The 25,254-nt window shown below is 36.2% G+C and overlaps 1 protein-coding gene across 3 annotated transcripts in view; it reads left to right on the top strand.

Annotated features, from left to right (window-relative positions):
- MACC1 (MET transcriptional regulator MACC1) overlaps positions 1-24,879 on the top strand; it is a 66,257-nt gene extending 41,378 nt beyond the window's left edge. Inside the window, exons 2-5 of one of the 3 annotated variants that reach the window (XM_019727466.2) lie at positions 681-802; positions 2,230-3,863; positions 7,426-7,614; positions 20,314-24,879. In XM_019727466.2, the coding sequence (XP_019583025.1) occupies positions 688-802; positions 2,230-3,863; positions 7,426-7,614; positions 20,314-20,526 (2,151 nt within the window). In that variant the 5' untranslated portion in view covers positions 681-687 and the 3' untranslated portion in view covers positions 20,527-24,879. The other 2 variants (XM_019727441.2, XM_019727460.2) reach the window with 2 other exon arrangements.
- Positions 24,880-25,254: the final 375 nt, after the last annotated feature.

Raw genomic sequence — 25,254 nt, 5'->3', positions numbered from 1 at the left:
TGCCCACTTCTGTCATATATCCAATTTTCATTTGAGGGTGTGTCTACTTCTGGTGGTATTCTGTGTCCTTAGTCTATTTCTGTCCCAATTCCACGTTGTCTTACTTAGCACGTAAAATAAATGCTGATACCTGGTGGTGCATGTTATTAGTTTTATGATGTTCTTCCTCTTGATTGTCTTGAATATTAGCCTTTTGCTTTTCCATATCCATTTTAAAGTAGCTTCAGAACTTACAAACACACACATATACGTATATGTTATATGTTATATATATATAACGTGATTTTTCTTGGAACTGAATTGAATGTATAGAAGGATTTGGGGACAAATTTCAAGTTTTGTGATTTTTTTAGTCTTCCAATCTCTAAATAGGAAATGCCTATTAATTGAAATTTCAACTTACTATTCCTTTTTATTATCCTTGTGATTTTCATTATTACTTTTTTATAGGATCACTAATGTATTTCTAGATTTGCTTGTTGGCATTAATCCAGGACCTGAGCATTTGCCAGTGGAGTGTTTTTACACATCTAGTAAAGCATCCTACTAGAAATAGATGACCTATGGACAGTATTTTTATGTGTAGTTTTCTATTTAAATATGTGTGACTACCTTGAGTTTGGTTTCTCTGCCAACACGTATTTACTTACATACTTGTTGCTCTATTTTTCACTTTGTAGGTGGAAAATGTTAACCAGCGAAAGAACCCATTTTTGGTCAGGAAGAATTTCACAAAGCAGGTCTGAAGGAAATCTGATTGACATGGAAGCTCGAAAAAACTCAAATATTTGTAATATCATAGGTATGGGAATTTATAACTGTTGTTATCTTTTCATCTATTGCAGGTCTAACTCCGAAAAGTGCTACATAAAATTAGAAGAAGGATAAAATCCCAAAATTATCATAGAAATACTTACATTAAAAGATGAGCAAAATAGTGTAGCCAACAGATCATAATAAATATTATGAGGAGGCAAAAACTCATCATTAAATGAGTGTTTTATATGCAATAAATATATAATGAATTTGGGGCTTAAAGACATCTCTGGAGGTTGGAGTGGGCTACAAGATCTTTACGGAGCGTAACACAATTGAATTGATCCTCAGAGGAACAATAGTTTTAAGAGAGTTAGATGGGACTGTATTGAAGAAAATATGGAAATAGGAGAAAAGCAGCCTTTTCAAAATGCATCTCCTAATTTTTAATATATGCCACTTAAAACTTATTTCAATCAAGATAATAGTTCTCTATATATTAAGCAAAAGAAGTCTGGCAGTTTACCTGAATTTGTTTTTCTTTTGGCTGGCCTTTTGACTTACACTTTCTCTAAAGCAGCACTAGCTTCACAAAGTGCACAGAATCATTACCAATAATTATTGGGAAATGACCAAGTACGGGTAGCTCTAAATATCAAAACAGACTTCAATATTTGTGACATATGTAGAAATTCCTTATAGGTGATATGTGAATATTTTAATGTGTTGCTGATTCTTAAAATACTCTCCAAAGTAATAGCATGTTTTCATTTCATAGTGATAAACCTTTTTTTTTGTCATTTAAACCTGAAAAAGCTCAATGAATTCCTTCAAATAGTAAATCTAATGTTTACTTTAAGTGAAAAAAATTAATGTTATTAAAATTTATCAATACCAAGTTATTAGAAAATAATTAAGAGATGCATAATTGTCTAATATGGCATATTGTGTTTTTTAAAAGTTATTTTAGCTGTTAACAGATGTATTTGATATTTTTCACATGTTGAATATTATCAGAAAAGAAAAACAAGCGAATATTGAAAACAACTATTCAATGTTTAGAAAAATCTAGGGAATTGACTGAATTATTCTGTTTGTTCAGAGGTTTTCTTTTGTGAAAATGAGACATAAAACTATAAGGCATAGGTATATGTAGTCTGGGTCATTTTCAGGAAATGTGTTAAATTGATTATTATCTAAATTGTTAAACATTTATTTATTTATAAATTATATTTATAAACAATAATGTAAGATTACATATGGTCAAAATAAACTGGTAGAACAATTTCCCTTTCCTCACAACATACAAATTTGACCAAATTTAAGATTAATTTTGCAGCAGCACCTATTAGACTAGACATCAAAAAGCAAAATAAAAAGTCTTGAATTTTTAAGTGTAATAAAAATTAATCTTGGTTGTATCTCAGAATGACACTCATCTCTGTTTTGCTTTGCTTTCATTTAAATAACAAGAATGTCCAGACCCAGGTTTGCTTCTCAACTGGCCAGATGCTTTCACAAGTCATGGCAATAATGCCTCCAAAGCTACAAATCCATTCTGGAATGAGCTGTCTGCTTCTAACCCATTTTTGGATGACATAACTCAGCTAAGAAATAACCGGAAGAGAGATAATATTTCCATCTTGAAGGAAGATCCTTTTCTTTTTCTTAGAGAAATAGAAACTGGAAATTCTTTTGATTCCTCTGGTGATGAGCTCGATGTACAACAATTGCTTAGGCAGTCTTCCTCCAGGAAGTCAGGGAGATCTAAAAGTGTTTCAGAACTTTTGGACATTTTAGATGATACAGCACGTGCCCCTCAGGATATAGATAACTCTGACCAGGTCCTAGAACAAGACCTAGAATGGCTTCAGAATGATCGAGAGGCTTATAAGATGGCTTGGCTAAGTCAGCGCCAGCTGGCTCGTTCCTGTCTGGATTTGAATACAATTAATCAGAGTCCTGGATGGGCCCAAACGCAAGTTGCAGAGACCACGATAGTTTGTAAATTAAACCATGAAGGAGGGTCAATACAATTACCTGAATCAGATATTACTGTTCACGTGCCCCAAGGTCATGTAGCTGTGGGAGAATTCCAAGAGGTATCCCTCAGGGTTTTCCTCGATCCTCCACAAATGCTTAACCATGGTCTTTCATGCACTGTAAGCCCCCTGTTGGAAATCACGTTAGGCAACCTTAACACAATGGAAGCCATTTTGCTGGAGATGAAAATCGGGGCTGAAGTGAAAAAGGATCCTTTCAGCCAAGTCATGACAGAAGTGGTGTGTTTACACAGCCTGAGTAAAGAAGGCCCTTTCAAAGTGTTAAACAATTGCTACATTTATAAAGACACCATCCAAGTCAAGCTAATAGACTTGAATCAGGTGATGTATCTAGTGGTTGCTGCACAAGCTAAAGCGACTCAGTCACCAGCTGCCACCGTTTGGGATTACATCCACAAAACCACCTCGATTGGAATTTATGGGCCAAAATATATCCATCCCAGTTTCACTACTGTTTTCACAGTTTGTGGACACAGTTATATGCCAGGAAAGCTTACAATCTCTGATATGAAGAAGGGGAGGAACACGTCTCCAGTTGTGTTTCAGCTCTGGGGGAAGCATTCGTTCTTACTTGATAAGCCACAAGATTTAAGCATTTCTGTTTTTTCCTGTGATCCTGATTTTGAAGTAAAGGCAGAAGGAGGAAGAAAAGAAATTAAACAAAAGCAGTTGCAAGCAAATCAAATAGTTCATCAACAGTTTTTATTTTCTTTAGTTGACTCCAGAGAGATGCACTTATTTGTTTTCTGTGTTCAGTTGGAGCCTCCCAATGGTAGACCAGTTGCACAGTTCTTTGTCACTACACCTGATCCAGCCCCGAACTTAAAAAGACTCTCAAATCCACCAGAAAATTTGCAGAAGAAGGAAATCAATTCTGCTCCTTCATTACTGACAGTGCATGTTAAATATCCCACATTTCAAGACAGAAGATTGAACTTGACCAACTATGGGGTAACCCTGAAGACAGTGCTAAGACAAAGCAAGACTGACTACTTACTTGAATATTTCAAGGGGGACACAATAGCTCTTCTTGGAGAAGGTAAGGTAAGAGCCATTGGTCAGTCCAAAGTGAAAGACTGGTATGTGGGAGTCCTGAGAGGTAAAATTGGACTTGTGCATTGCAAAAATATCAAGGTGATTGCAAAGGAACGCGTAATGCCTATGTCAGATAGCGTCTTTACAACCAGGAACCTTCTTGAACAAATTGCTCTGCCCTTTAAAAAACTGACTTATATCTATTCAGTTGTATTGACCTTGGTGTCAGAAAAGGTTTATGATTGGAAAGTTTTAGCTGATACCCTGGGTTACTCACACCTGGCACTGGAAGATTTTGATCAAATACAAGCAGACAAAGAATCAGAAAAAGTTTCTTATGTTTTAAAGAAGTTAAAGGAAGATTGTCATGCAAACAGGAATACCAGAAACTTTCTTTATGAACTTATTGTGGTGAGTATTTCTTGATCACAGTAATGTATTTACCATAGAAAGCTTGATTAACTCGGTAATATTTATAACCAAACATATGAGAGGAGAAGCTGAAAAATTCTCAGCAGTCTCAAATAAATTGAAGTCACTTTACTGGAAATATATAGCTTTTCCTACAAGAGCATATATTTAGTTTCTTAGATTCAGTAGTGATTTTCGCAGAAACTAGGCCCACAAGGATCTTCTTTTAAAGGAAGATTAAAGTTTGTTTGTGCTAGAGCGTAACAGTTAAGAGATTCTTTTCCTCTCTCAAATATTTGGATGGCTCTTAAAATATCATAGAAACTCCAATAACATGAATAAGAGCAAACTGAAACAAAACTAATTAACTTGGCCTTCGCTATAGGTCCACTTTTAGTGTTTTTTAAAACATATAATCTGTGTCCTTTACTTAAGCAATTTAATATTCTTCTTCTGTATGCAATTCATCATAATCCCAAAATAATATTGCTTATTCTCTTCATAATCGTCATGCTTTATTAGTACTTACAGGATCTTTTTTTTTTTTTTCAAGACAACATTCACCCCAGTGTAAGGCTCAGTGGAGAGTTATACGAAAGATGAAGAACTGTTTTCCCTTTAAAATGGAAATTCAGTATTTTATAAAAGAAAAAAAAAAATCAAGAGCATATTCCTAAAAATGGCTAAAATGTGAATGTATAAGTAATAAGAACGATAACTATCACTCCTCTAGGATTCTCTGTTTGGCCCTGTGCCGAGCACTCCATACACACTCTCTCATTCAGTCATGATAACAACTCTAGGGGGTAACTCTAGCTAGTCTTCATCTTACAAATAGGGGAAACTGAGTCTTGGGAGTTTGGGCTCCACAGTTGGTTAGTAGCAGAGATGGAATTTGAAAACTTTTTGGTTCCACAACCATGTTTAAAACCACTATGCCTTCTGAAACAAGTTGTGTGTGGGTGTGTAAAAATGTTTCAGTACGTGTGTTAGTGTGTGTAGTAAATACCATTATAATTGTGCAGGGCTGGTGCTCTGTAGGAGATGAGTGGTTCATCCAGATGGGGCAGGTTCATGTAGAGGAACTGAGTTTTAATCAAAGTGGAGAAGGAGAGAAATTTCTGGAGAGGAATTTATCCAGTGATATTAACAATAATTTATATGATAAAGAAATAAGTATATATAAAACATTTCCTCTCCTTCAATTATTTTTATGATTCTACAGTGATACTGAGAGGGGTTAAATTTTCAAAGCCCCAATATCCAGTTGTTAAGTGGATAGCTCTCTGGTGGCATGCAGCTTTATCACTTAACCTGGGCCATTTACAATCATTGGCTGATCCACCTGGTCAAAGCTGCACATGCATTTTGCAGCAGCTGATTACCTCCGGTAGCTCATGTTCAGCATGGACCCATGGAGGTTTAAATTGAAAGTTGCTTTCTTAGTGGCAAAAAAAGGTAATGTTGGCCAAATGGCCTGAAAGTTAAGCCTGATCATACCTACGTTGTATTGATGTATGATAATTAATTGAATAGCTTTTGTGACTAATCAAGGTGGTGCTGGTGGAGAGCTCATTCAAGGGAATAAATAAGTGGTTCCTAAAAAACTCATACTGTGCCTCAATAGAGGCTTCAGGACTTCTGAAAGGAAGGGGCTTAGGTCTGACCAGAAGATGGTGGAGCACATGGTATAGAGTCTCCCTCTTGCAACTTAATTTGCATAGTAAGTATACAGTTTTTCTTGGACTGTATACTACTTTGAGATAGCTGGAATGCAGCAAGTAAAGATTGTGGGTTCTAAACCCCTTAGTCATCTCTAGACATTGAGACCTGCTATCCTTATATACTTGAAACTTGACACTAAGTACCTCAGCATCTGATTCAACTTTCATAATGATTATAGGGAGCTAGATGAGGTGTTATTAACACTGTATTCATTTCAAAAGTTAGTAAATAGAGATATTTTGTGCTTTTCCTAAAGTCCTCTACTTTGTGGAGCTGGACTTTAAACTCAGGTTTGTAATTCTAAATGCATATTGTTTTTCCTTACAACAAGGAACTGGAATCAGAATTGCTAAACCCACTCCACTTAAGGTTCTCTTATTAAAAGAATCTTCAGGGGCCTGCTGGGTCAGTACTATTTCTCCCTAAGATCATAACTCCTCACTATAAAGTTATGGATCAATATATACTGTATGTACAAAGACCATGGGCAGTCCTGCTAATGGTTCCATAGGAGTGAACACTCTATGGACTTTAATAGTTGTCTTACTTGCTCATTCATTTTTACTTACTGTTTCATAATGATAGATAAAACTTTTTAAGTGCCATTAATTGAGGGACTACCAAACATGTTTATTTGCTTATTTGAACAGAAGAGAGATATAGAGAGACCTAATCCCACATTTTTAAAACATACTCAAGGCAAAAAGAGAAAGTCATAGACTTGTTTGAAACACGTAGGGTGATTGACAAAGCTCAGTCTAATTGAGGAAGAAAGAAAGAGTCTGGTGATGTCCCATTTTGCATTGTAGAAGACTTAAGTTTTTTATCTTTAATAATTTGTGGTTTATATTCAGCGCAATTACACTGGTGGTGAAGGGACAGAGTTAGTTTTTATAAAACTCATAATTATCAATAGCTTTGTTCAAAGTTGTAGGAATGTCTCACTTTCAGGCAATAGGCCTGATTCTGGGAAATTTAAAATCACATTTTGATAAAAAATAGAATAATGTTTACCAGCACCAGTGTATTCACTCCTTAGAGAAGTCCTGTAGCCAGTTCTCTGGTAGAGTGAATAATCATCCCTGGGTGGATAAGTCGTAGACTGCTACAACCTCTTTAGAAGTATCTAGTTCAACATCCTTCTTTTGCAATTAAAGATATTAAAAAATATTAGGTAAGTGGTTTACCTAAGGCCCTATAGTTAGCCACTGAATTGGTCCTAAATCTCCCCTAATTTTGGTCAAGTTGTGTCTGTTGTCCTTTGCTGGTTGGATTTTCTTAAAATTAAATCAACTTTTTTAAATTTTAGGAAACTCAAATATATGTGTGGTGAGAAAAAGCATGTCAGTTTCTAGAATATGTAATGAAAAATTTAATTTCTTGGAAAAAGCCCAAGTTAGTTGCTTTTAATTATGACATGTAATTATTGCTTCAGGCTCTGCTAAAGATGGATTGCCAAGGGTTAGTAGCACATATCATCCAAGAGGCTGCGATTCTGACTTCAGCTGTCAAGCTTGGTAAAGGCTGGAGGGAACTGGCTGAAAAGTTAGTACGACTCACAAAGCAACAAATGGAGGCATATGAAATTCCTCACCGAGGAAAAGCTGGAGATCTTGCTGTTGAGGTAATGTTTCTGTTTGTCTGATTCAGTAGTGAAAAATTGCAGAGCAAGTAAATCAAATGTAATCAATCCTGAACCACTTGCATAAATTAATTGGGTAGTGGTCTAGAGGATCCACTAACTGAAGTCACCGCCCTTACAATCATTGATATTATCTGACATATACACACATCACTGTTTAAAAGCATCGAGAGCTTTTAAAATATATTGATGTTTCTCCTATTGGATTGCATATTAGCATGGCCTTTGATCAGAAGAAGTGATCCGTTGGCTAGCTAGCCAGTTGGTAGGCAGAGCAATAATAACTTGAGACAGAGAACAGATAAACTTTGAAGGGAGGAGATGGGACCCCATCAAGGCAATGGAAAAAGATATTATAGTAATAAGTATTTATCACCCTCAAGTATAGACTTAGTCGTTTGTGACAAAGTTGGGTGACAAGCATTAAGAGGGTGGATTGTGTGGGATGACTGGTAACGAGAGCTAGAGGTATATAAGAGCTTCTTTATCGCCTTCATAATTTTGCATATAATAAGAACTATAGACATCAACTACAGAATGATAGCATGTAGAACAAAGTAAGTATTTACCTTGCAAATATTGTTGTTCTTAATATTAAAGCAAATGTTATGTTAGGTAAATATGTTCTCCACTTACCATAAATAAATGTGAATCAATTATTATTGAATTAAATATTTCAATGACAAGCACCTAAAAAATGTTCTATATCTTTCTTTCACAAGAATTTAAGCATTTTCAAGGTATTTCAGTTAAGGAAAGATTATCTCTCTTAGATGATGACTTTGTAGGAGGCAGAAGCTATGTTCTCCACTTCCTTTTTGGGCACAGAGCTGGGAATTAATTTCTTGAGAAATTTTCTGACTTTGAAGCCACTGTGCTAGTTGGCTGTGCAGGGCAAGGCAGGAGTCAAATGAAGTCTGTTGAATCCCAGGGGAGGTCTCAGCAGCCAGCTTCTGGGCCCCTGGAGCCTGGCTCTCCAGCAGGACTCTTCTAAACAAGACAATTCAGCCAGGAGACGTAGCCAGAGGCTGAGGACATAATTCCCCCTCTTAGACTGCCCCAAGAAGGCATTATAACCCACAAATCAGTTTTTACTGAATGAACTAAAAGATGAGATGTTTTTTAAGAAGAAAAAAGGAACAATAGTATGAGGGATGTGTTGCTGTAATATTTCAGTTAACTGATTAAAAAAATGTCTGACTAAGATACCACTTCGCACCTATTAGAATGTGCGAATCCAGAACACTGATGACACCCAATACAGGTGAGGATATGGAACAGCAGGAACCCTCATTCACTGCAGGTGGGATGCAAAATGGTACAATCATTCCCTTTGGAAGGGACTTTGGCTGTTTTGTACAGATGAAACATACTCTTAGCTTGCAATCCATCAGTCATGCTGCTTGGTATTTACCCAGAGGAACTGAAAACTTACTTCCACACAAAAACCTGCATGTGACTCTTTATGACAACTTTATTCATAATTGCCAAAACTTGGAAGCAACCAGATGTCCTTCAGTAGGTGAACTGATAATTAAACTGACAATTCCAGACAATGGAATATTATTCAGCACTGAAAAGAAATGAACTATCAATCCATGAAAAGACATGGAGGAAACTTAAATACATCTTACTAAGCTAAAGAAGCCAATCTGAAAAGGCTACACACAGCATTCTAGAAAAGGCAAAACTATGAACACAGTAAAAAGATTAGTGGCCATCAGTGATTGGGAGGGAGGGGTGAATAGGTGGAGTCCAGAGGACTTTTCAGGCAGTGAAAATACTTGGTATGATACTATAACAATAGCTATATGTCTTTATACATTTGTCCAAACTCGCAGTATGTGCAACACAAAGAGAAAACCCTAATATAAACTTATGGATTTGGGGTGATTACGATGTACCAATGTAGATTCCTCCGTTGTAACAAATGTCCCACTGTGGTGAAGGACGTGGGTAATGGGGGAGGCTGTGCATTTGTGGGGACCGGTATGGTATATCTCTATATCTCTCCCTCAATTTTGCTGTGAACCTAAAATGGCTCCAAAAAAATCTTTTAAAAAATGGTCTAATTGAAAGTAGGACTTTTTTTTCTTAATGTCTCTGGTTTTAGAAAGGTTTTATTGAGTTGTTTATCAAAGAGTTATTTATTCTCTCAGCTTTGTTAAGCATCTGACTTCTCTGTAATTATGGTTGTTTCTAGTTTATCTTCCTGCAAATCTTGATGGAGGCCAAACAATTAGGCCACTCTTCCATTGTTTACTTTTGCATAGCCCAGGTCACCGTGACTAAGTCTATTCCAGAGACTATTCATACTCAGAAGCAGAAAGGAAAGCCCCTAGGTGGCTTTCTTGGGGCTATTACTTAATTTGTTGTTATTAATACTAGCAGTCGTCATTCTGATCCATGTTGTTAAATGCTTAAAACTAATCTGTGGTGTATTTGACCAAAAGCCATCCCAAATAATCTATGGGAATCTTTACCTGTTAGGCCACTTAAACTAAAGATAAATGTATGCTAATTTCCATCTCCCTGGGGGAAAAACAAAACTGTACAATTTTTTTTCTTTCAGGAAGGAGATGGTTCTTAAGTATAATTAATTTACAAATCAAATGGTTGATTTCAAAACATGCTGATATTAATTCCAGGTGGGGGATGCAGAGGGAGGGAACTGGAATTGGGGCAGGGAGATAACAAGGTCTCATGGTTCCCATGCTGCCTTATTTCCTTTATCTCACTACCTCAGAGGGCACAGTTTGGAAAATTTCCCTCTGTGAGTGCCAATGCCCACAATGCAGCTCTTTCTTTCACTTTCCTTTCTTTTCAATTTCTCTCTTTTCCCTTTGTTTTGTTTTTATCGTATTTAACAGTTATCTGGCACTTATTCTGTGCCAGGCACTATTTCAGTAATGTTTCAACTTATTTAATTCTTTCAACAGAAACATATAGAGCAGGCACTAACATTTTCTAAAATGTAAGGAGACTATGTTACTTGCTTAAACGTGCATGGCTGGAAAGCCATGGAACCAGGTTTGGGGCACATGCCTTTGACTTTCGGGTCCTTGTACTTTACGCTCGTCCTTTACGCTCTGTCCACCCACTCCAGATCCAATATCGTGGCTGAGTGGCAAAGCCAGTAGCTGTGATCAGGACACGGGGATTTAAGCATCTCATTTCACTTTTTCCTCCTATTTTTCAAGTTATGATATTACCAAAATTTGTTTCAACATCTTCATCAAGCCTCGAGCCAATTAAAGCATGGAGATTGCTAATAGTATGTCAGCTTTCTCTTAAGTACTTTAGTCATTTCTTACTCTTTTATAAGATGAAAAAAAAGCCTCTCTAGAGACTTCTGAGAACGTCACTTTTTAAATTACCCATCTTCTGAAGTTAAATTTCAAGAACTGTTACTCAACTTTTCTAACGACATTGCAATTCCTACATAAAAACAAAACTATAAAACTTGACACATGTTTCTCAGAGTATTTCTTTTGAAAAAATACTCGTATCCTGTACAAAGATGGTCGTTGCCAAGGTTTTCTTGTGAAAGTTAGTAAAAATTAATTGGTATTTTTCTGAAGATATTTAGAGCTTTAATTAAAAAAAAAAAGAAATCAATAAAATATTAGAAAAATAGCCCATTGTTAACAACAGTTGGATTTTACAAGGGGTGATGCTGGGGATTTCAGGGAGAAGGTATTCACAGGCCTAAATTAGGTATTCTTCTCTTAGGCCTCTGGGGATCATGACCGTATATGACAATGATTTACCTAGCAACTCTCTCCCGCTGGCCCCCTACATAACAATAAAGATTACGATCTTTCCATCTTATTCAGTGTGGACACTTATTCACCGAGGACACTAAAGGTTCACTTTGCCCTTTAAGTTACCTTTTACCAATCAGTGCTCACGGGCCTTTACCTCAACCACAGGCACCTATCGATAGATAGGCCTGTTGAGACTGATTTCTTACCTGACCTGCTACAATGGGCCACCCCCCACCCCCCTGCCCATGGAAGCCCAACAAAGTCAACATCTGTAATTGTAATATTTATTTTTCTCTTAGAAACCTCTCACCTATAGAGAATTATAACTGGCAAGGTGTGTTTATAAGCCTTTATCATTAACACTTAATCAGTGAGGATCTAATTCTCTGTTTCACCTTCTAGCCAGAGTCTATCCTTCCTCATTTTTGACTGGCAACTCTGGTGTTCAAAGCACTTTATTCTAAGCCTAGGTAAAAAATGAGAGTACATGATCCTCAAACAGCTAATTTTATTAATTTTTTATCAGTCAATGAAAATTTTATAAGAAATTCTTCCTACTTGTTTAGTTTTTTTTTTTTTTTCCTCTAAATTCTTGTTCTCAGTGTTTAATTCATCCGTATACTTAACACATTTTCTGGGACTGTCAGCTCTTGGCTTTGGAGCATTGGGAGCTACAAAAAACCACAATGATTTTTTTTTTTTTCTCTCTAAAGCCAAATCTTATTTGGCCTGGGAATTGGGATAAACTGTTAATATTTGAATTACTATGTTTTAAAGAAGTATATTAACAGATGCTAAAAAAGTGAAAATAACTAATAATGCGAATGATGATAGTTGTGCATTATGTGTTTTCTGAGTGGCAGGTAATCATTATGAATGTTTGCTTCCCAATATCTCATTTATTTCAACCAACTTTGTAAGGAAGAAATTGTACCATCTGTTTTTTACAGGAGTGTAAACCAAGAGTGAATGAATTTGTGTAAGTTATCCAGACTCACATGATTATTAAGTGACAGAATTAGCATCCACATTCAGGTACTTTATATACAGTCCTATCCACTGGTGATACGTCCTTTCAGGATCAACTAAATAAAAAAGTCAAAGTGGGAAGAAGCCATCAGCAAATACATACATCGTGGTCCTGAAGGATGGGCAGCACTTGAATAACTGGAGAGGACCCGGAGGGGATTTCAGTGCTTTTGGAGAACATGTGGGCTGGAGGGTAGAGTTAATCCTAATAATCATTGGGGTATGTGGTCGGATGTATATTATTTGATAAGGATGGAGGAGTCTCAAGTGGTTGCCAGAGCACAGAAGTTAAGATTCCTGGCCTGGATTCCTGTTCCAGCTCTACCATCTATTAGTTCCAGGACCTCGGGCAAGTTACTTGATTTTTCTAGGAATCAGTTCTTTTTAAATGTGGCAAATAATACTCTTATTCATCAAATATTTGGAAGATTAAATGAGATCATATATGTAAAATATTTGGGACAATGCTTTGCACACGGTAATAGGTGAAATATGTGTAATCTACTTTGGACTAAGAGGAAGAGGTGAATTTGGCAACTGTGTGCCATTGAGTGATTTTAGAAAAGAGAATAAGGTACTATACTACTAATTTTTAGTAAAACGGCTGAAAGTAATAATAGAAAGAATATCGATAAGGGAAAAATCGGCATTGATTTCAGGGCTTTTGTTCTGAGAAACTGGCAGAATTGTAAAGTATGGACAAAAATGGGACAAAGTCTTGGCTGATAAGCTTTTTCTTATTGGCTAACAACATATCATTTTCCTTTGGAAATATCTCTTGCAAAATATAAAAGGAATGTTCTTGGACTTTTATAGTTTTCTGGCTCTCGTGGCAACTCCTGGATTCTGCTTACAGGGATGTGGGCATTGTCTGATTTAGTATCTGGACCTAGTTCAATTCTAGCCTTGGTACTTAAATCTTTAGTTTGCTGTTCTTTTGCAGTAAGAAATATATTTGCAATTTCTTTAAAAAGGAAAAAGTATTATATCAGAATTTATCGATGTGAAAATGTATAGAATAATTTTTCAAATCTTTGTTGTTTGTACTAGAGATTTTGCACAGTGACATAATATTTAGATTATCATTGAGTAGCTTTTGCAATACTTTAAGGCTTGTTGCTACAGTTTTTAATTCCCGAAAAATACTCCATTTTTTGAAATAATGGAATAAAAAAAAAATCATAGTAAAATTAATGGTGTAACACATTGTATTCCTGCGATCTTTGATTTTCTTCTATATTACATGTCTCATTACCACTCTGAAAATCAAATATTAACAGAAACAATAATCACATTAGAGTAAATATTATAAAGATATTTTAAAATGAATGTAGAGACATTAATATTTGACTTAGATTATCTTTATCAAGGTTTATTATTAGGGATCACAAACAACAAGGAATTTCAGAAAACCAAAGTCCAGCTAAGTATACCTAAATCAGCATTTATTGAAATGACTTAATATTACAATAGATTCATGGCAATACCTTAGTGAAATGGCCCTAGGTTTGTAGCTAGTGGGTGACCTGGATTCTTTTTTCTAGATGTTTGACCATGGTTTGATTTGATATGTTAATGTTAATGTTAATATCCAACTAACATTAATTAGGCACCTAGTGTGTGCCAAGACCCTTCATACCTGTTTACTTTGTGTACTTAGCCATGCTTTTATGGCACTGGGTACACTTCCCTTCCAACCCCTGCTTTACAGAAGGAGAAAATAAGGGGGCAGAGAAGTTTTTTAACTTACCCAAGATTCTGGAGTTAGTAAGTCAAGAGTCTAGATTCAAACCCACAATATGGTTTTCTAAATCCAGAGCTCTCACCACTATGTTTTCCCTCATTTACTTCCACATTTACATTGAAAGATTAGATTGGAGAAGCCCAGTTTTTTAAAACGTCAATGTTCAGATGTCTACTAATAAATGGTTGTAGTGGGGGGTGAGGGTTGCGTGACAAGGAGGCAGTACGGAATCCAACTAACCAGGAATTGATGAGGATGGTTTGACCAGCAGGTTTTCCTAGGACGTCAGATTGTTTTGAGCAGATATACTAGCTAGGAATGGATCCTCCGTTTTCCTCTGGTTCATGCTTAACCGATGATGTTCCAAGTGGTTGGTTATGCCTAGAACAACCAGAGCTGGCTGTCTCTAAAGAGTGTTTTCCAAGAGAATCTTATGTCAAGTTTTAAGCAAGTACCATCTCCCTTCTGAGGAAATAAGAATCCCTACTATGTTCCAATTGCAGGTGATGGACGTTCCACCTGGATATTGTAAAGATGTACTGAAGATAGAATACATGTAATAGTCATTAATAAGGCAAATTTGCCTTAATACATCTACAGCTAATTGCACTTAAAATGAAACATCGCTTCTATAGTTTTATGAGGAAAGTAGGTGGATTATTAATCCTTTAATGTGGCAAAATGTAATTACCCAAAGGTAATTAAAACCAATTGCATTCGTTATGCTATTCATGTTTTGCAGGCTAAAAAAAGACATAGATATTATGCTCAAATCTAAATTGCCTTTATTCATGTTGCATTTCACTATCTAGGACGTTATCTAAAGTCTTATTGGCTTCTGGGAATAAGTACTCTAAATTTGGAAAACTTTAATTTTTTAATCTCTATTCCTGTTTCATTTCTTTTGTCGTTCTACTTATTACTTTTTCATTGCTCTTTTACCTTTGTTTTTGTACAATAATATCTAGAAGATAGACCAAAGCAAGACATGTTCTTTCCACACAAGTGCTGGGACTTTGGAAAATAGCTGAACTTTAGTAGATTAAATGCTTACTGATCCTGCTGCCCTTTCTATAGAGACCAAAACACATAGATGAGAAATTAACGACTTTGTGTTTTTATCAGCCTCATGCTTCCTCTTCAAAGATGAACCTGTCACACCATAAAGTTAACATTAAAAAAAAAAAATCCAAGAGTAACAGGGTAAGAACAATGCCTGTGTATTCAATATTTGTGATAAAGATGAGAAGGCTGGGATAATTTATTTTGTGGTTAAGAATAATTCCACAGAAACAAACCCTCAGCAACATGCTTTTCTTGTGATTCGTCAAGGCATTAGTGCAGAGTTTCTACATATCTTGCCTTAAATCATAACATTGAGCAAGAGTGGGAGAACTATTTTAATACCACTGAATATAGATATAACATAAACCTGGGAGACATTTTGGCAGTCCACAACTCATTTCCAGCTTTTGGAGGATTTAACTTGGGTCATCCTGGAAAGAAAATTGTTTATTCTACTCATTTTATTCATTCGATCATTTCCAGAGAAAATGACTTCATTTTTCGCTTTAATTTACCACCCACAGTTTAGAATCCTTTGTGGCCTTAATGTGGATATATTTTTGGACATAACTTTATAAAGTTTATAGTTAATTAATGTATGTAAATTACCTCTTATGTCTTTGTTTTTGATAATGTATGTTCACTTGCTGAGTAGGAAATCTAGAATGACATAAGGTAATAAATGCCAAAGAAATAAAAGTGTAAGTATTTAAGGACTTGAGTTCAAATGTCACATATCTATACCACAAAAGAAAACAACTGATGAGACTATTTATTGCATTGATAAAAGATGAACTTTTATTAGGCATTGTTAAGGCAAATTTCAATATAGAAAAAATTATATTTATTGTACCTGGCAGAGTTTTGTTTATTAAAGGAAAACATAGTACCCAAATTTAATGTTTTTTTAAATCAGTGTATCAAGTGCATAACTATAACATATGCTTTTGATTCCATTCCTTTTCAATTTTTCTTGATACTTGCTCCCTTAGTTACATTCCACAATTCCATAATGCTTTTAATATTCGCCTGCATTTATGTTTGCTGCCTAAAGGAATTTAACTTGTCTTGAGTGTTTTCTGTATGCTGTCTCTTTAATTCTCAACAACTCTAAATTGTCCATCTAGCAAAGTTAGAATCTCAAACAAACTCTCCTTTCCATTGTAGAATATTACTTTTTACATATTTTTCCTTTTAAAAACACTTTTATTGTCCATGGCTTCTCCTTCTAGCGTTTTCTCTCTTCCTTTATTTTTCAAATTTCACATGTGACCCATTTGTTCTGTGGCATCCAGTTCCTTGGCACCTGCTCATACCTGCAGTTTGCCTTCCACCACTTTCTTTAAACTTCTTCCTCCAAGGTTTCCAAAGACCTACTAATTGCCAAAATCCTGTCTTTTTCCAGTTTTCCCTTGTTTCTACATTGCATGATGTCAGAGGTAGCAGAGGAGGTACCAGAAGAGCGATGTCCTCAGTGAGTGGCATGTTGGTAGATGTTTAACAACCAGCTCTGCAGTTGTAGCTTTTGGCAGTTTCTGTGGTATCAGTACTGCAAGCAAGAAGGATGTTAGCCTCCCATTGTGAGGTCACTGAACAAGTCCAGGCGAACAGTCGGCTCTGGAGAGCTGGCTCCCCTGCATATCTGTTTTGGGATGCTATTAGACCTTGGCTTTTGCAACATGAAGCACCCTGTTTTCATTTTCTATCACTCTGACTCTAGCTGCTCTCCATTCTTTTATTGCTTCTATTTCTTACTTGTGGCCCTTCACGGTAGACTTAACTGAGGGTTAACTGTGTCTTCCCTTTATTCTCGTCCTTGGCGTTTTCCTCTGCTCTCATGCTTGTCACCATTACTTTATCCTGACTGCTCCCTGGAGATCATCTCCCCATTCCAATTTCTTATCATACAGCCCCTCCTTTACCTCATACTCAGTGGGGCTAAAACTAGACTTCTTATCTTGCCTTCACCCCCCAAAGTACTTACTTTCCTACATGCCAGGTCCTACACGAGGTGCCTTGGATGCAAGACTTGGAGGTGAGTACCCATATTATATAGATGAAAAAATTCAAAGTTCAGATAATTTGATTAATTTACTCAACTTGACTCATTTAATGGGAAATGGAACTCAGATGTGAAGCCAGGTTTTGTACTGTGACACACCAAAACCCACCTTGCTTTGTATTACACTGTAATGCTTGTCAGCTAATGAAAACTATGAACACTATCTTTGTTTTTAATCTCACACTGAATTAAAATATGCATTTTTGCTTTTTTCTTACCTGTGAATAATTACCAAGTCCTGTCTGTTTATACATTGGGTCATTGTTTGTGTAAGTCTCTATCTCCCTACTATGCTGTAAACTTCTAAAAGCAAGAGTCATACTATATTAATAATTTTATGTAACAAAATTCCTTGTACTGGTAGGTACTCAATATTTCTTGGTTTAATAAGTGAAATGATTACTTAATGAACAACAATGTATTTCAGATATTTCTATTGTATTTGTGCTACAGTAGTTCTTTTCTGTCACCTGTGTTAAGAGCAACCAGTGATATTATATTCAGCAAATCAAATTTTGCACTGAAAAAATATTCCGGTTTAGTTTGTTGCAAAGAGGGAAAAAATAGGATGCAAAATATACTCATATTTTAGTACAAATCATGAAGTCTACCGTTACCCTAATGTTTTCAGCCCATTGCTACTGTATCTGTTTCTAGGCAGCTTATAGTTTAGACTTCAGGGAATCTCTAATGAATTCAGGGCAAAATCCCTCCTTGCATTTCGGAGTAATTTAGGGGACTCCTCAGAAGTCTTTTTACATTTTCAGATCTTAATTAGGCCCCAGGACACAGCAATCTATCCAAATTTCTCTGAATTGCAAGAGCTGGCCACACTGTTCTGCTGTAAGTACAAATCGCCAACTGTGAGGGGGTCATCTTTCCCTCTGCACAGGTGAGTCATGTCATTGGACTTCGGAATCCAAAGTTTTCAACTCCCACATCACTATGGTGTATTTCCTGCTCCGTACAGCACTGAGGGCTACTCCCGACTGAGTGCACCGCGGGCTTCATACATAGCAATGCGCGCTGCAGCAAGCTATGTGACGCAGGACTTACCCACCCAGGAAAGTCGGTGGCACCATTTTGGCTGCCTCTGACTATGAAGGTACTCTGAGTCTGTAGAATAGTGAATGACCCCAAAATTACCTGTTTGTGATTCCTGCGAGACACCTGTTTTCTGTGATAACTGTGCTATCACCTCAGAATTGAAACATTCTCGGTTGCTGTATATCATAAAATAGCCTTAAATACATCTTTTATCAGACTCGGTCACTCAAGGCCTTAGATGCCTTTAGCTGGAAACACCATTATTTTAAATAATACATGACAAATTGAAATAATGTGTGTACCCGTTAGTTCAGCATCAGGAGAATTGAGTGCAATAGAGCATGCAGGTCTCAAAGCTTTTGCAGAGCTTCACCCACTACAGAATAATTTACTTGTTTAGTGCTTCTTTGCACCTGAGCAGTAACAGGCAATATTGAGTCTGGCAAAAAAAAAAAAAAAAAAAGCGCTATTAATATGCCTCACCTCATCTTCCATTGCTGAGCTATTAGTGGCGACCTGCTCTTTTAGGAAGCTTGGTTTCAATGTGAGTATTCAGAAAAAGAGAAAGGTAGATGAGAGAACTCCTCATTCACATTCTGTCAGTGGTAGAAGACATAATTCTTTATGAATCAGATTGGTGAGGGTCAAGCTTACATACAAAAATCTGGGATGGTTTCTGTCGCCGCATCATGACCACCTTGATATGCTATCGTTTTGCAATTGTCTCCCCTTCTCTACCTTGCAGAATCCAGCTTTGTCAAGAGAGGCGAAGATGTTGGTGTTCATGGCACCCAAGGAATGCCAGTTTGGACAAATAACGTCAAATTATCTTTTCAGCCTGATGCCTAACCTTTTATGTAGACTGAATTGAAGCATAATGAAATTCCTTACTTTCGTTCTTTTAAGTTGTAGAGTATATGAGGATATAAGAGGAGTGTAAAAATTTATATCCCAAGGCCCTACTTCATGTGATATTACTGTTAATGGAGGCCCTATTTTAAGAAGACAGTTCTGCATAATGTTTAGCTCAGCCTGTGTTCCTGCATTTTGCAAGGGATAACATTACAAATGAATTAGTTTAGTGAGCCCAAATAAGTAGCAAGTAATAAAGTTTATATTCCAAATATTCCAATTATAACTGCATAGTTCATTTAGTAGTTGTTTCCCTAGAGAAAATTCATTTTAAGGTGTGTGTGTGTGTGTTACAATTTGTCTTATGGTCGGCCTTTGTCTCTATTCTCTGGTTGCCTGGTTGCCTTGGTTACCACCACATACACGCTTGTACATGAAGATCCTCTTTGACGTACATTTATTTCTATGGAAACAATGACGTCTTTGGTATGGGTAGGTGCTTAGAGAAAGAATAATAAAGTGTTGAATATTGATCTTTCTTGTGGTAAAAAATGTATCATTAAATCACTTTTTTAATTAGAGAACTATATTTTTGCTTTCCTTTTGACTCGATCATAAAGCCACGTTTTTCCTTGTGTACAGACTTGCTCAAATAAAATGACTTAAAGTGTTAAACATACTGTATAGCTCCTTATGACATGTGGTGTCATAAAGCTCACCACAAATAGATGTAACAATAGAAGAGTTACTACTTTAACCTTAAAAGTCTTTCAGAGTGTTACAAGTTTATCTCAATAACATTTTTTATCATCAGAAATTGTGCAAGGAATTTTGTACTCACATTAAGGCAAGGAGCAATGTACAGGTGGTAGATCAAGAGAGAAAAAGGCCCTACTTGTAGTCCTTATTTTTAAAATCTGTTGGTTTAGAAACACAGGGCTATAACAGGGAACTGATCGTTATTAAAACATGTTTTCTGTGACATTAAATGAGTCCATGTATAATTGATATTCCATTTTCTCTTAAGTCTTAAGAGATTTTAAAACTTTTTTAAAGCATCTGTCTTACTCTCTGTTTTACTTCCATGTTATAGTCTATTTTTTTCTTCTTTATAGATGATGTGGAAACCTGCCTATGATTTTCTCTATACTTGGGGTGCTCACTATGGAAACAGTTACAGAGATGTGCTACAAGATCTTCAATCAGCTTTGGATAAAATGAAAAACCCTGTGACCAAACAATGGCGAGAGTTAACGGGTGCTTTAATACTAGTAAATTCTTTAGATGTTTTGCGAGCAACGGCCTTTTCCACTTCTGAGGAAGTATAGAAATGAAGGGTATGTTTGGGGGGAGCAAGAATGATAGGGGGGAAATGGTGTGTGTATGTCAAAGAGAAAAAGCTCAGAAAGTATTGCTTATTTTTTTCACGTTTGGAAAAGTATTTTCCATGTGAAAGCACAGCAGAACACAAAATCCACGGATAGATTTTATAATCAAACATGTATTTTTGTATATGTTTTAAATGCAAACATTAGGCTGCTTTGTTGTTGAGAAAGGAAAGGAAAACCCTCTCTCCCTTACATAGTAGTTACTTTTAACTTATTTAAGTTAAAACAAATGACTACTAACATAATTATAGCACTCAGATACCAGATAAACTATCGTTTACCAGATACCAGATAAACTATTTTTTATCTGTTATCTGACTCTCAGTTCATCTGGTTCTCAATGTGAACACTGGAGTTTGACCAGGAGACAGGTAGGGAGAGAGGAGAAGCAAACACATATTTTATGGATCAGCAAAGGGCTATAGACTTCTGATACCTGCTCTCTTATTTCTCAGTGGAGTTTGCTAGCATTATTCCCATGTTTCATGTGAAGAAACTAAGAACTGGAGAAGCTACTCAGGGCTATATAGCTAATGGGAAGTAGGTTTTCCTTTCTGCAAAACCTGGTTCTATTTTTTTTAAAACAACCAGAATACATAGCAAAATAGTAAAAAAATAAAATTACATATTTAAACTTGTGGGGAAATAGTAGCTATTTCATTGTAATTGAAGCTCATTGCTCTTTTCCACCATCTTTTGAAAGACTGTCAAAAGGAAAACATGATGTATCATCAGAAATCTGTTGCCTGAAAACATGGCCTGGAGTTTTCACCACCTCCCTCCAGCATCTCGCGACCTAGCTGATCCTGGACTGTTCTTCACAATCATAGTGCAGAGTAGTTCTTTAATTCTCAGGGATTTTGAATAAGAAGGCTTGTTTTTTTTTTTTTTTTTTTTTAAGTTTGATTTATCACTGTTGAATGAAGTAATCTTAACCACAAAACAGTGATGTCTGCATGTATGCATGCTCATGCAAACACTCTGTGTGTGTGTGTGTGTGTGTGTGTTTGAGTGTGTGTGTGTATGTGTGTGTGTGTGTTTACCAGAGTGTTTTATAAAGCTTTTGGAAGACAAAGACTATATGCGGATTTGGGCCAATATAAAGGATAACGGCTGGCAGAGTTCACAAAGAGATGGTCCGCGCTTACTCGTGTGTTCAGTCCTCTGGCCGCCTGCCAGTGTTTATGTCTTTTGGACAGTCATTCATTTATTGTCATTCAGTCAATAGATGGAGTGCATGTTCCTGCTCTGTGGAAGGCACATAGATGCTTGAGGTTAATAATGGAAAAAAAAACACACACACAAAAAAACAGCATGATCCCTGACTTCGTATTACTAAGTGATAGAGACAATGTTAAAAAATTAAACAGGTAAATGTAAAATGGCATCTGTAATAACAGCTGCAGTGGAGAGGCTGGGATGCCAAGAGATACAGATATGGGGGCCATGATCAGAATCGGGGATCAAGTACGTTTTCCCTGGGAAAGAGATGATGAGTCTAAAGGAAGATTAGGCACTACTTCCATTTTGGGGAAGGTGAAGACATGATTCCTCAACCTACTGAAGCTCTCAGGCAGGAGGGGAGCGAAGGTGTCTCAGGGAACGGGGTGAAGGGCCCCAAAAGGTGAAGGAATGAAAGAAGAACAGACACACCCTCAAAGGTAATGTGGACAAGCTGAAGAAGGATTTTGTTTAGGGATCCTGAATAAAACATGTCCATTTGGTGAAAAAGTAAAAGCAGAATCTCTTCAGAGCTTTTAATACGCCCACCCTGGGGTATGTGGTATGCTGGCAAAGGTGACTTGAATTAGGGTTTAAGAACAATCTTTACGGCTTTCAATATTTATATTTGAGGAGAAGAGAATACAGCCTGCCCAAGGAGTTATATACACACTGAGGATGGAATTTATTATAGTTGAAAGTAAATTCAGGGAGAGGAAACAAAAACAATTTGTAAGTTCCGGACACAATCATTTTAGTGGTAATTTTGCTTTCTTTAGAACATTCTTGGAATCTTATTAACTTGTCCACAAAACAGAATTTCGGGAAGAGATAGTAAGGAATTAATAACTGGGTTTCTCTAGGTTCCAAGATCTGAGAAGACAGGGATCATGTTAGCTGATTAGGGTAGTAAGATTAAATAAATCACTTCAAGTTTACATTGCATCATGTGTCGCGATTGTGGCTGGGAACTTTAAGAAGAGTTTAAAAAAATGAAAAACATCTCTGTAATTTAAGAATGAAGCAACAGTTTAAATATTAATACACACACAGATATTTTATAATCATAATAAATCCTTTCAGAGGAATTTTAAACCCATGTCCAAACAGTCTGTTCTTATAAATGCATTCTTATATTTTATAAATCATTTCTACTTTTCTGAATTTTATATTTTTCTTTCCATAATGGGTTTTCATAATCAGAAAAGATTAACTCAGTAATCATGAATTGCCTTTAATATTTGGCAGCAAATCAAGGGAATTAATAAGGCACTTAAATTCCATCTCTGACATCATTGAAAGCATCAAAAACCATTAATCTAAAACTTCTTTAAGCATTTTGGAAGTAAAAAAGTGTAGACAGTTCTTTGAGTTCCTCAGGCTTTGCCTCTAATGACGCATTAGTTCAGTGCTCAGCTTGCAACATAATTTTTTCTATGCAAGCCACAATTCTCCAATTCCTCCTGCTAAAGCCTGAATATGAAGGCCAATTAAGGAGGTGCATGCAACAGTGGGTCATTAACTGTTCATATCAGTAATAGATACAGCACACTTTTATCTCCTGTCATGTAGGAAATACCATATGAAGTTTGAAACTTGGGGATAACTAAATCTCTGGAAGGAGTAGAATGCACTACATTAATGGATGGTGTTGGTCCAACACATGTCACTACTAGTAAACAGCTTTGAATATGTGATATGAAAACACAATAGAGAAACGACACTTGAAATTGCATGGTGCTGTAATTGGAAATTTCAAAACTTGAATTTTCTTACTGTGCTACTGTAAATGATATTCTCTGTAATTTTTTTTTTAATGCAGAATATTCGAGGCAATACAAAGGAAAAGGAGAATAATGCAACCTTGTGTCTCTGGAGGCTTTTCTAATTAAAATGGGTCTCTTTTCTTCGCATACACTTAGATTTTTCCCCACTCTTCTATGTGAAGTTTCCTCCCTCATGCCGCAGTAGAGCTTACTGAGTGAAGTCCCACAAAGGTCAGAGGTTGCCGCTATGCTAGGTGGGTAAACCCAAAGATTTTCTTCAGAATAAAATAACCACCTGGAGGGTTTATTGGAACACAGACTGCTGGGTCCCACTCCAGAATTTCTGACTCAGCAGGTGTGGAGTGGTGCCTAAGAACTTGCATTTCTGATAAATTCCCAGGTGATGCTGAGGCTGCTGGTCCAGGCACTCCATTTTGAGAACCAATGCATTAGTTTCCTTCATTTCTAGAGAAATAAGAGAATCTTTGTTAAACCAGAAAAACTCACTTTTATATGAACAGATTTTTATGTCATTCCATCAGAGAAATTGTTTTTAAATTGTGAAAAACCCAGAAATCACTTTATAAAATAGCTGCATTTATTTATATAACGTGAACTTCTTTCAAACATGCATTAATAAGAGCCTGAAAACTAATTTTGATTATAAAACTAATTAAAATGATTAAGATCTGTGTCTCATCTGAAATGTAAACATATTTGAATAAAAGTAGATTAATAATTGGAGACATTTATTCAGTGTGTTAAGATGATTTTGCAAATGTATGTAATGATGTACTTTTTTCCTGTAAAATATGTCTGGAGAAAGTCTTGTTTTTACTGATCCATCACTTGTTAAACTTCTTGTTGAACTTTTCCCCATTGAAAAAAATGTTTTTGACTACTGTGGTCATTAGAACTATCTGTATGCCTCACTTCCATTGTAGAATTACAAAGTGATTACAGGCACTTGTTAATAAGGTAGCCAGATGTTCTCTTCCTCAATGAATAGTTCTGCATACGAGGAATGGTGATGAGCTGAACAACCTTGCTCTGACAGTCATGCATCATATCTCGTCCTCTGCTGTAATTCTCCTTTTAATCATTCTTCTGGGGGTGCCTAGGAGGACCTATGACTTCCTTTGTTCTGTTCTTAGAGGTATTTGAGACTGTCCTTTTGTGCCTGGAAGCAGATTTTAAATGTTCCCAATATTTAAGCCCACATTTATAGCTTTGGAATGTATCAAGATGTTTAATATATTTATATAATATGATCAGTAGTTGAAAACCAACTTAGTCATGATGAAATTACTGGATTTGGGATTGGCAAGTTCAATGTAATGTTGACCTTACACAGGTTAGGTTAAATGGCATAATGCAATTAGCTACGACACTCCTTGGAATAGTAGAAAAGTCCATTCTGTGGGAGGAAATACACTCTTTTACCCCTAAGAAATATTATGTGTACTCACCCAATCCCCTTCCATCAGGAAAGTGTGAGGGGGACATAGGAAAGAGTTTGATTATGTTTTAATGAAAGAAGACTATTAGGGACAATGGAAACTTTGTTTTCCTCTCTTTGTGCTGGTCTTTTTAAAACTGGAAAATATCTCCTATTCTTTCCCATTATCTAATCAATAATAAGATACAAATTAACTGTCCCTTGGTTTTCTCCAGGATTGAT

Source organism: Rhinolophus sinicus, linkage group LG09 (genome assembly GCF_036562045.2).
Source record: "Rhinolophus sinicus isolate RSC01 linkage group LG09, ASM3656204v1, whole genome shotgun sequence".
Lineage (NCBI taxonomy): Eukaryota > Metazoa > Chordata > Mammalia > Chiroptera > Rhinolophidae > Rhinolophus > Rhinolophus sinicus.
The sequence above is the reverse complement of the archived record's forward strand: the minus strand, read 5'-3'. Positions and strand labels throughout refer to the sequence as shown.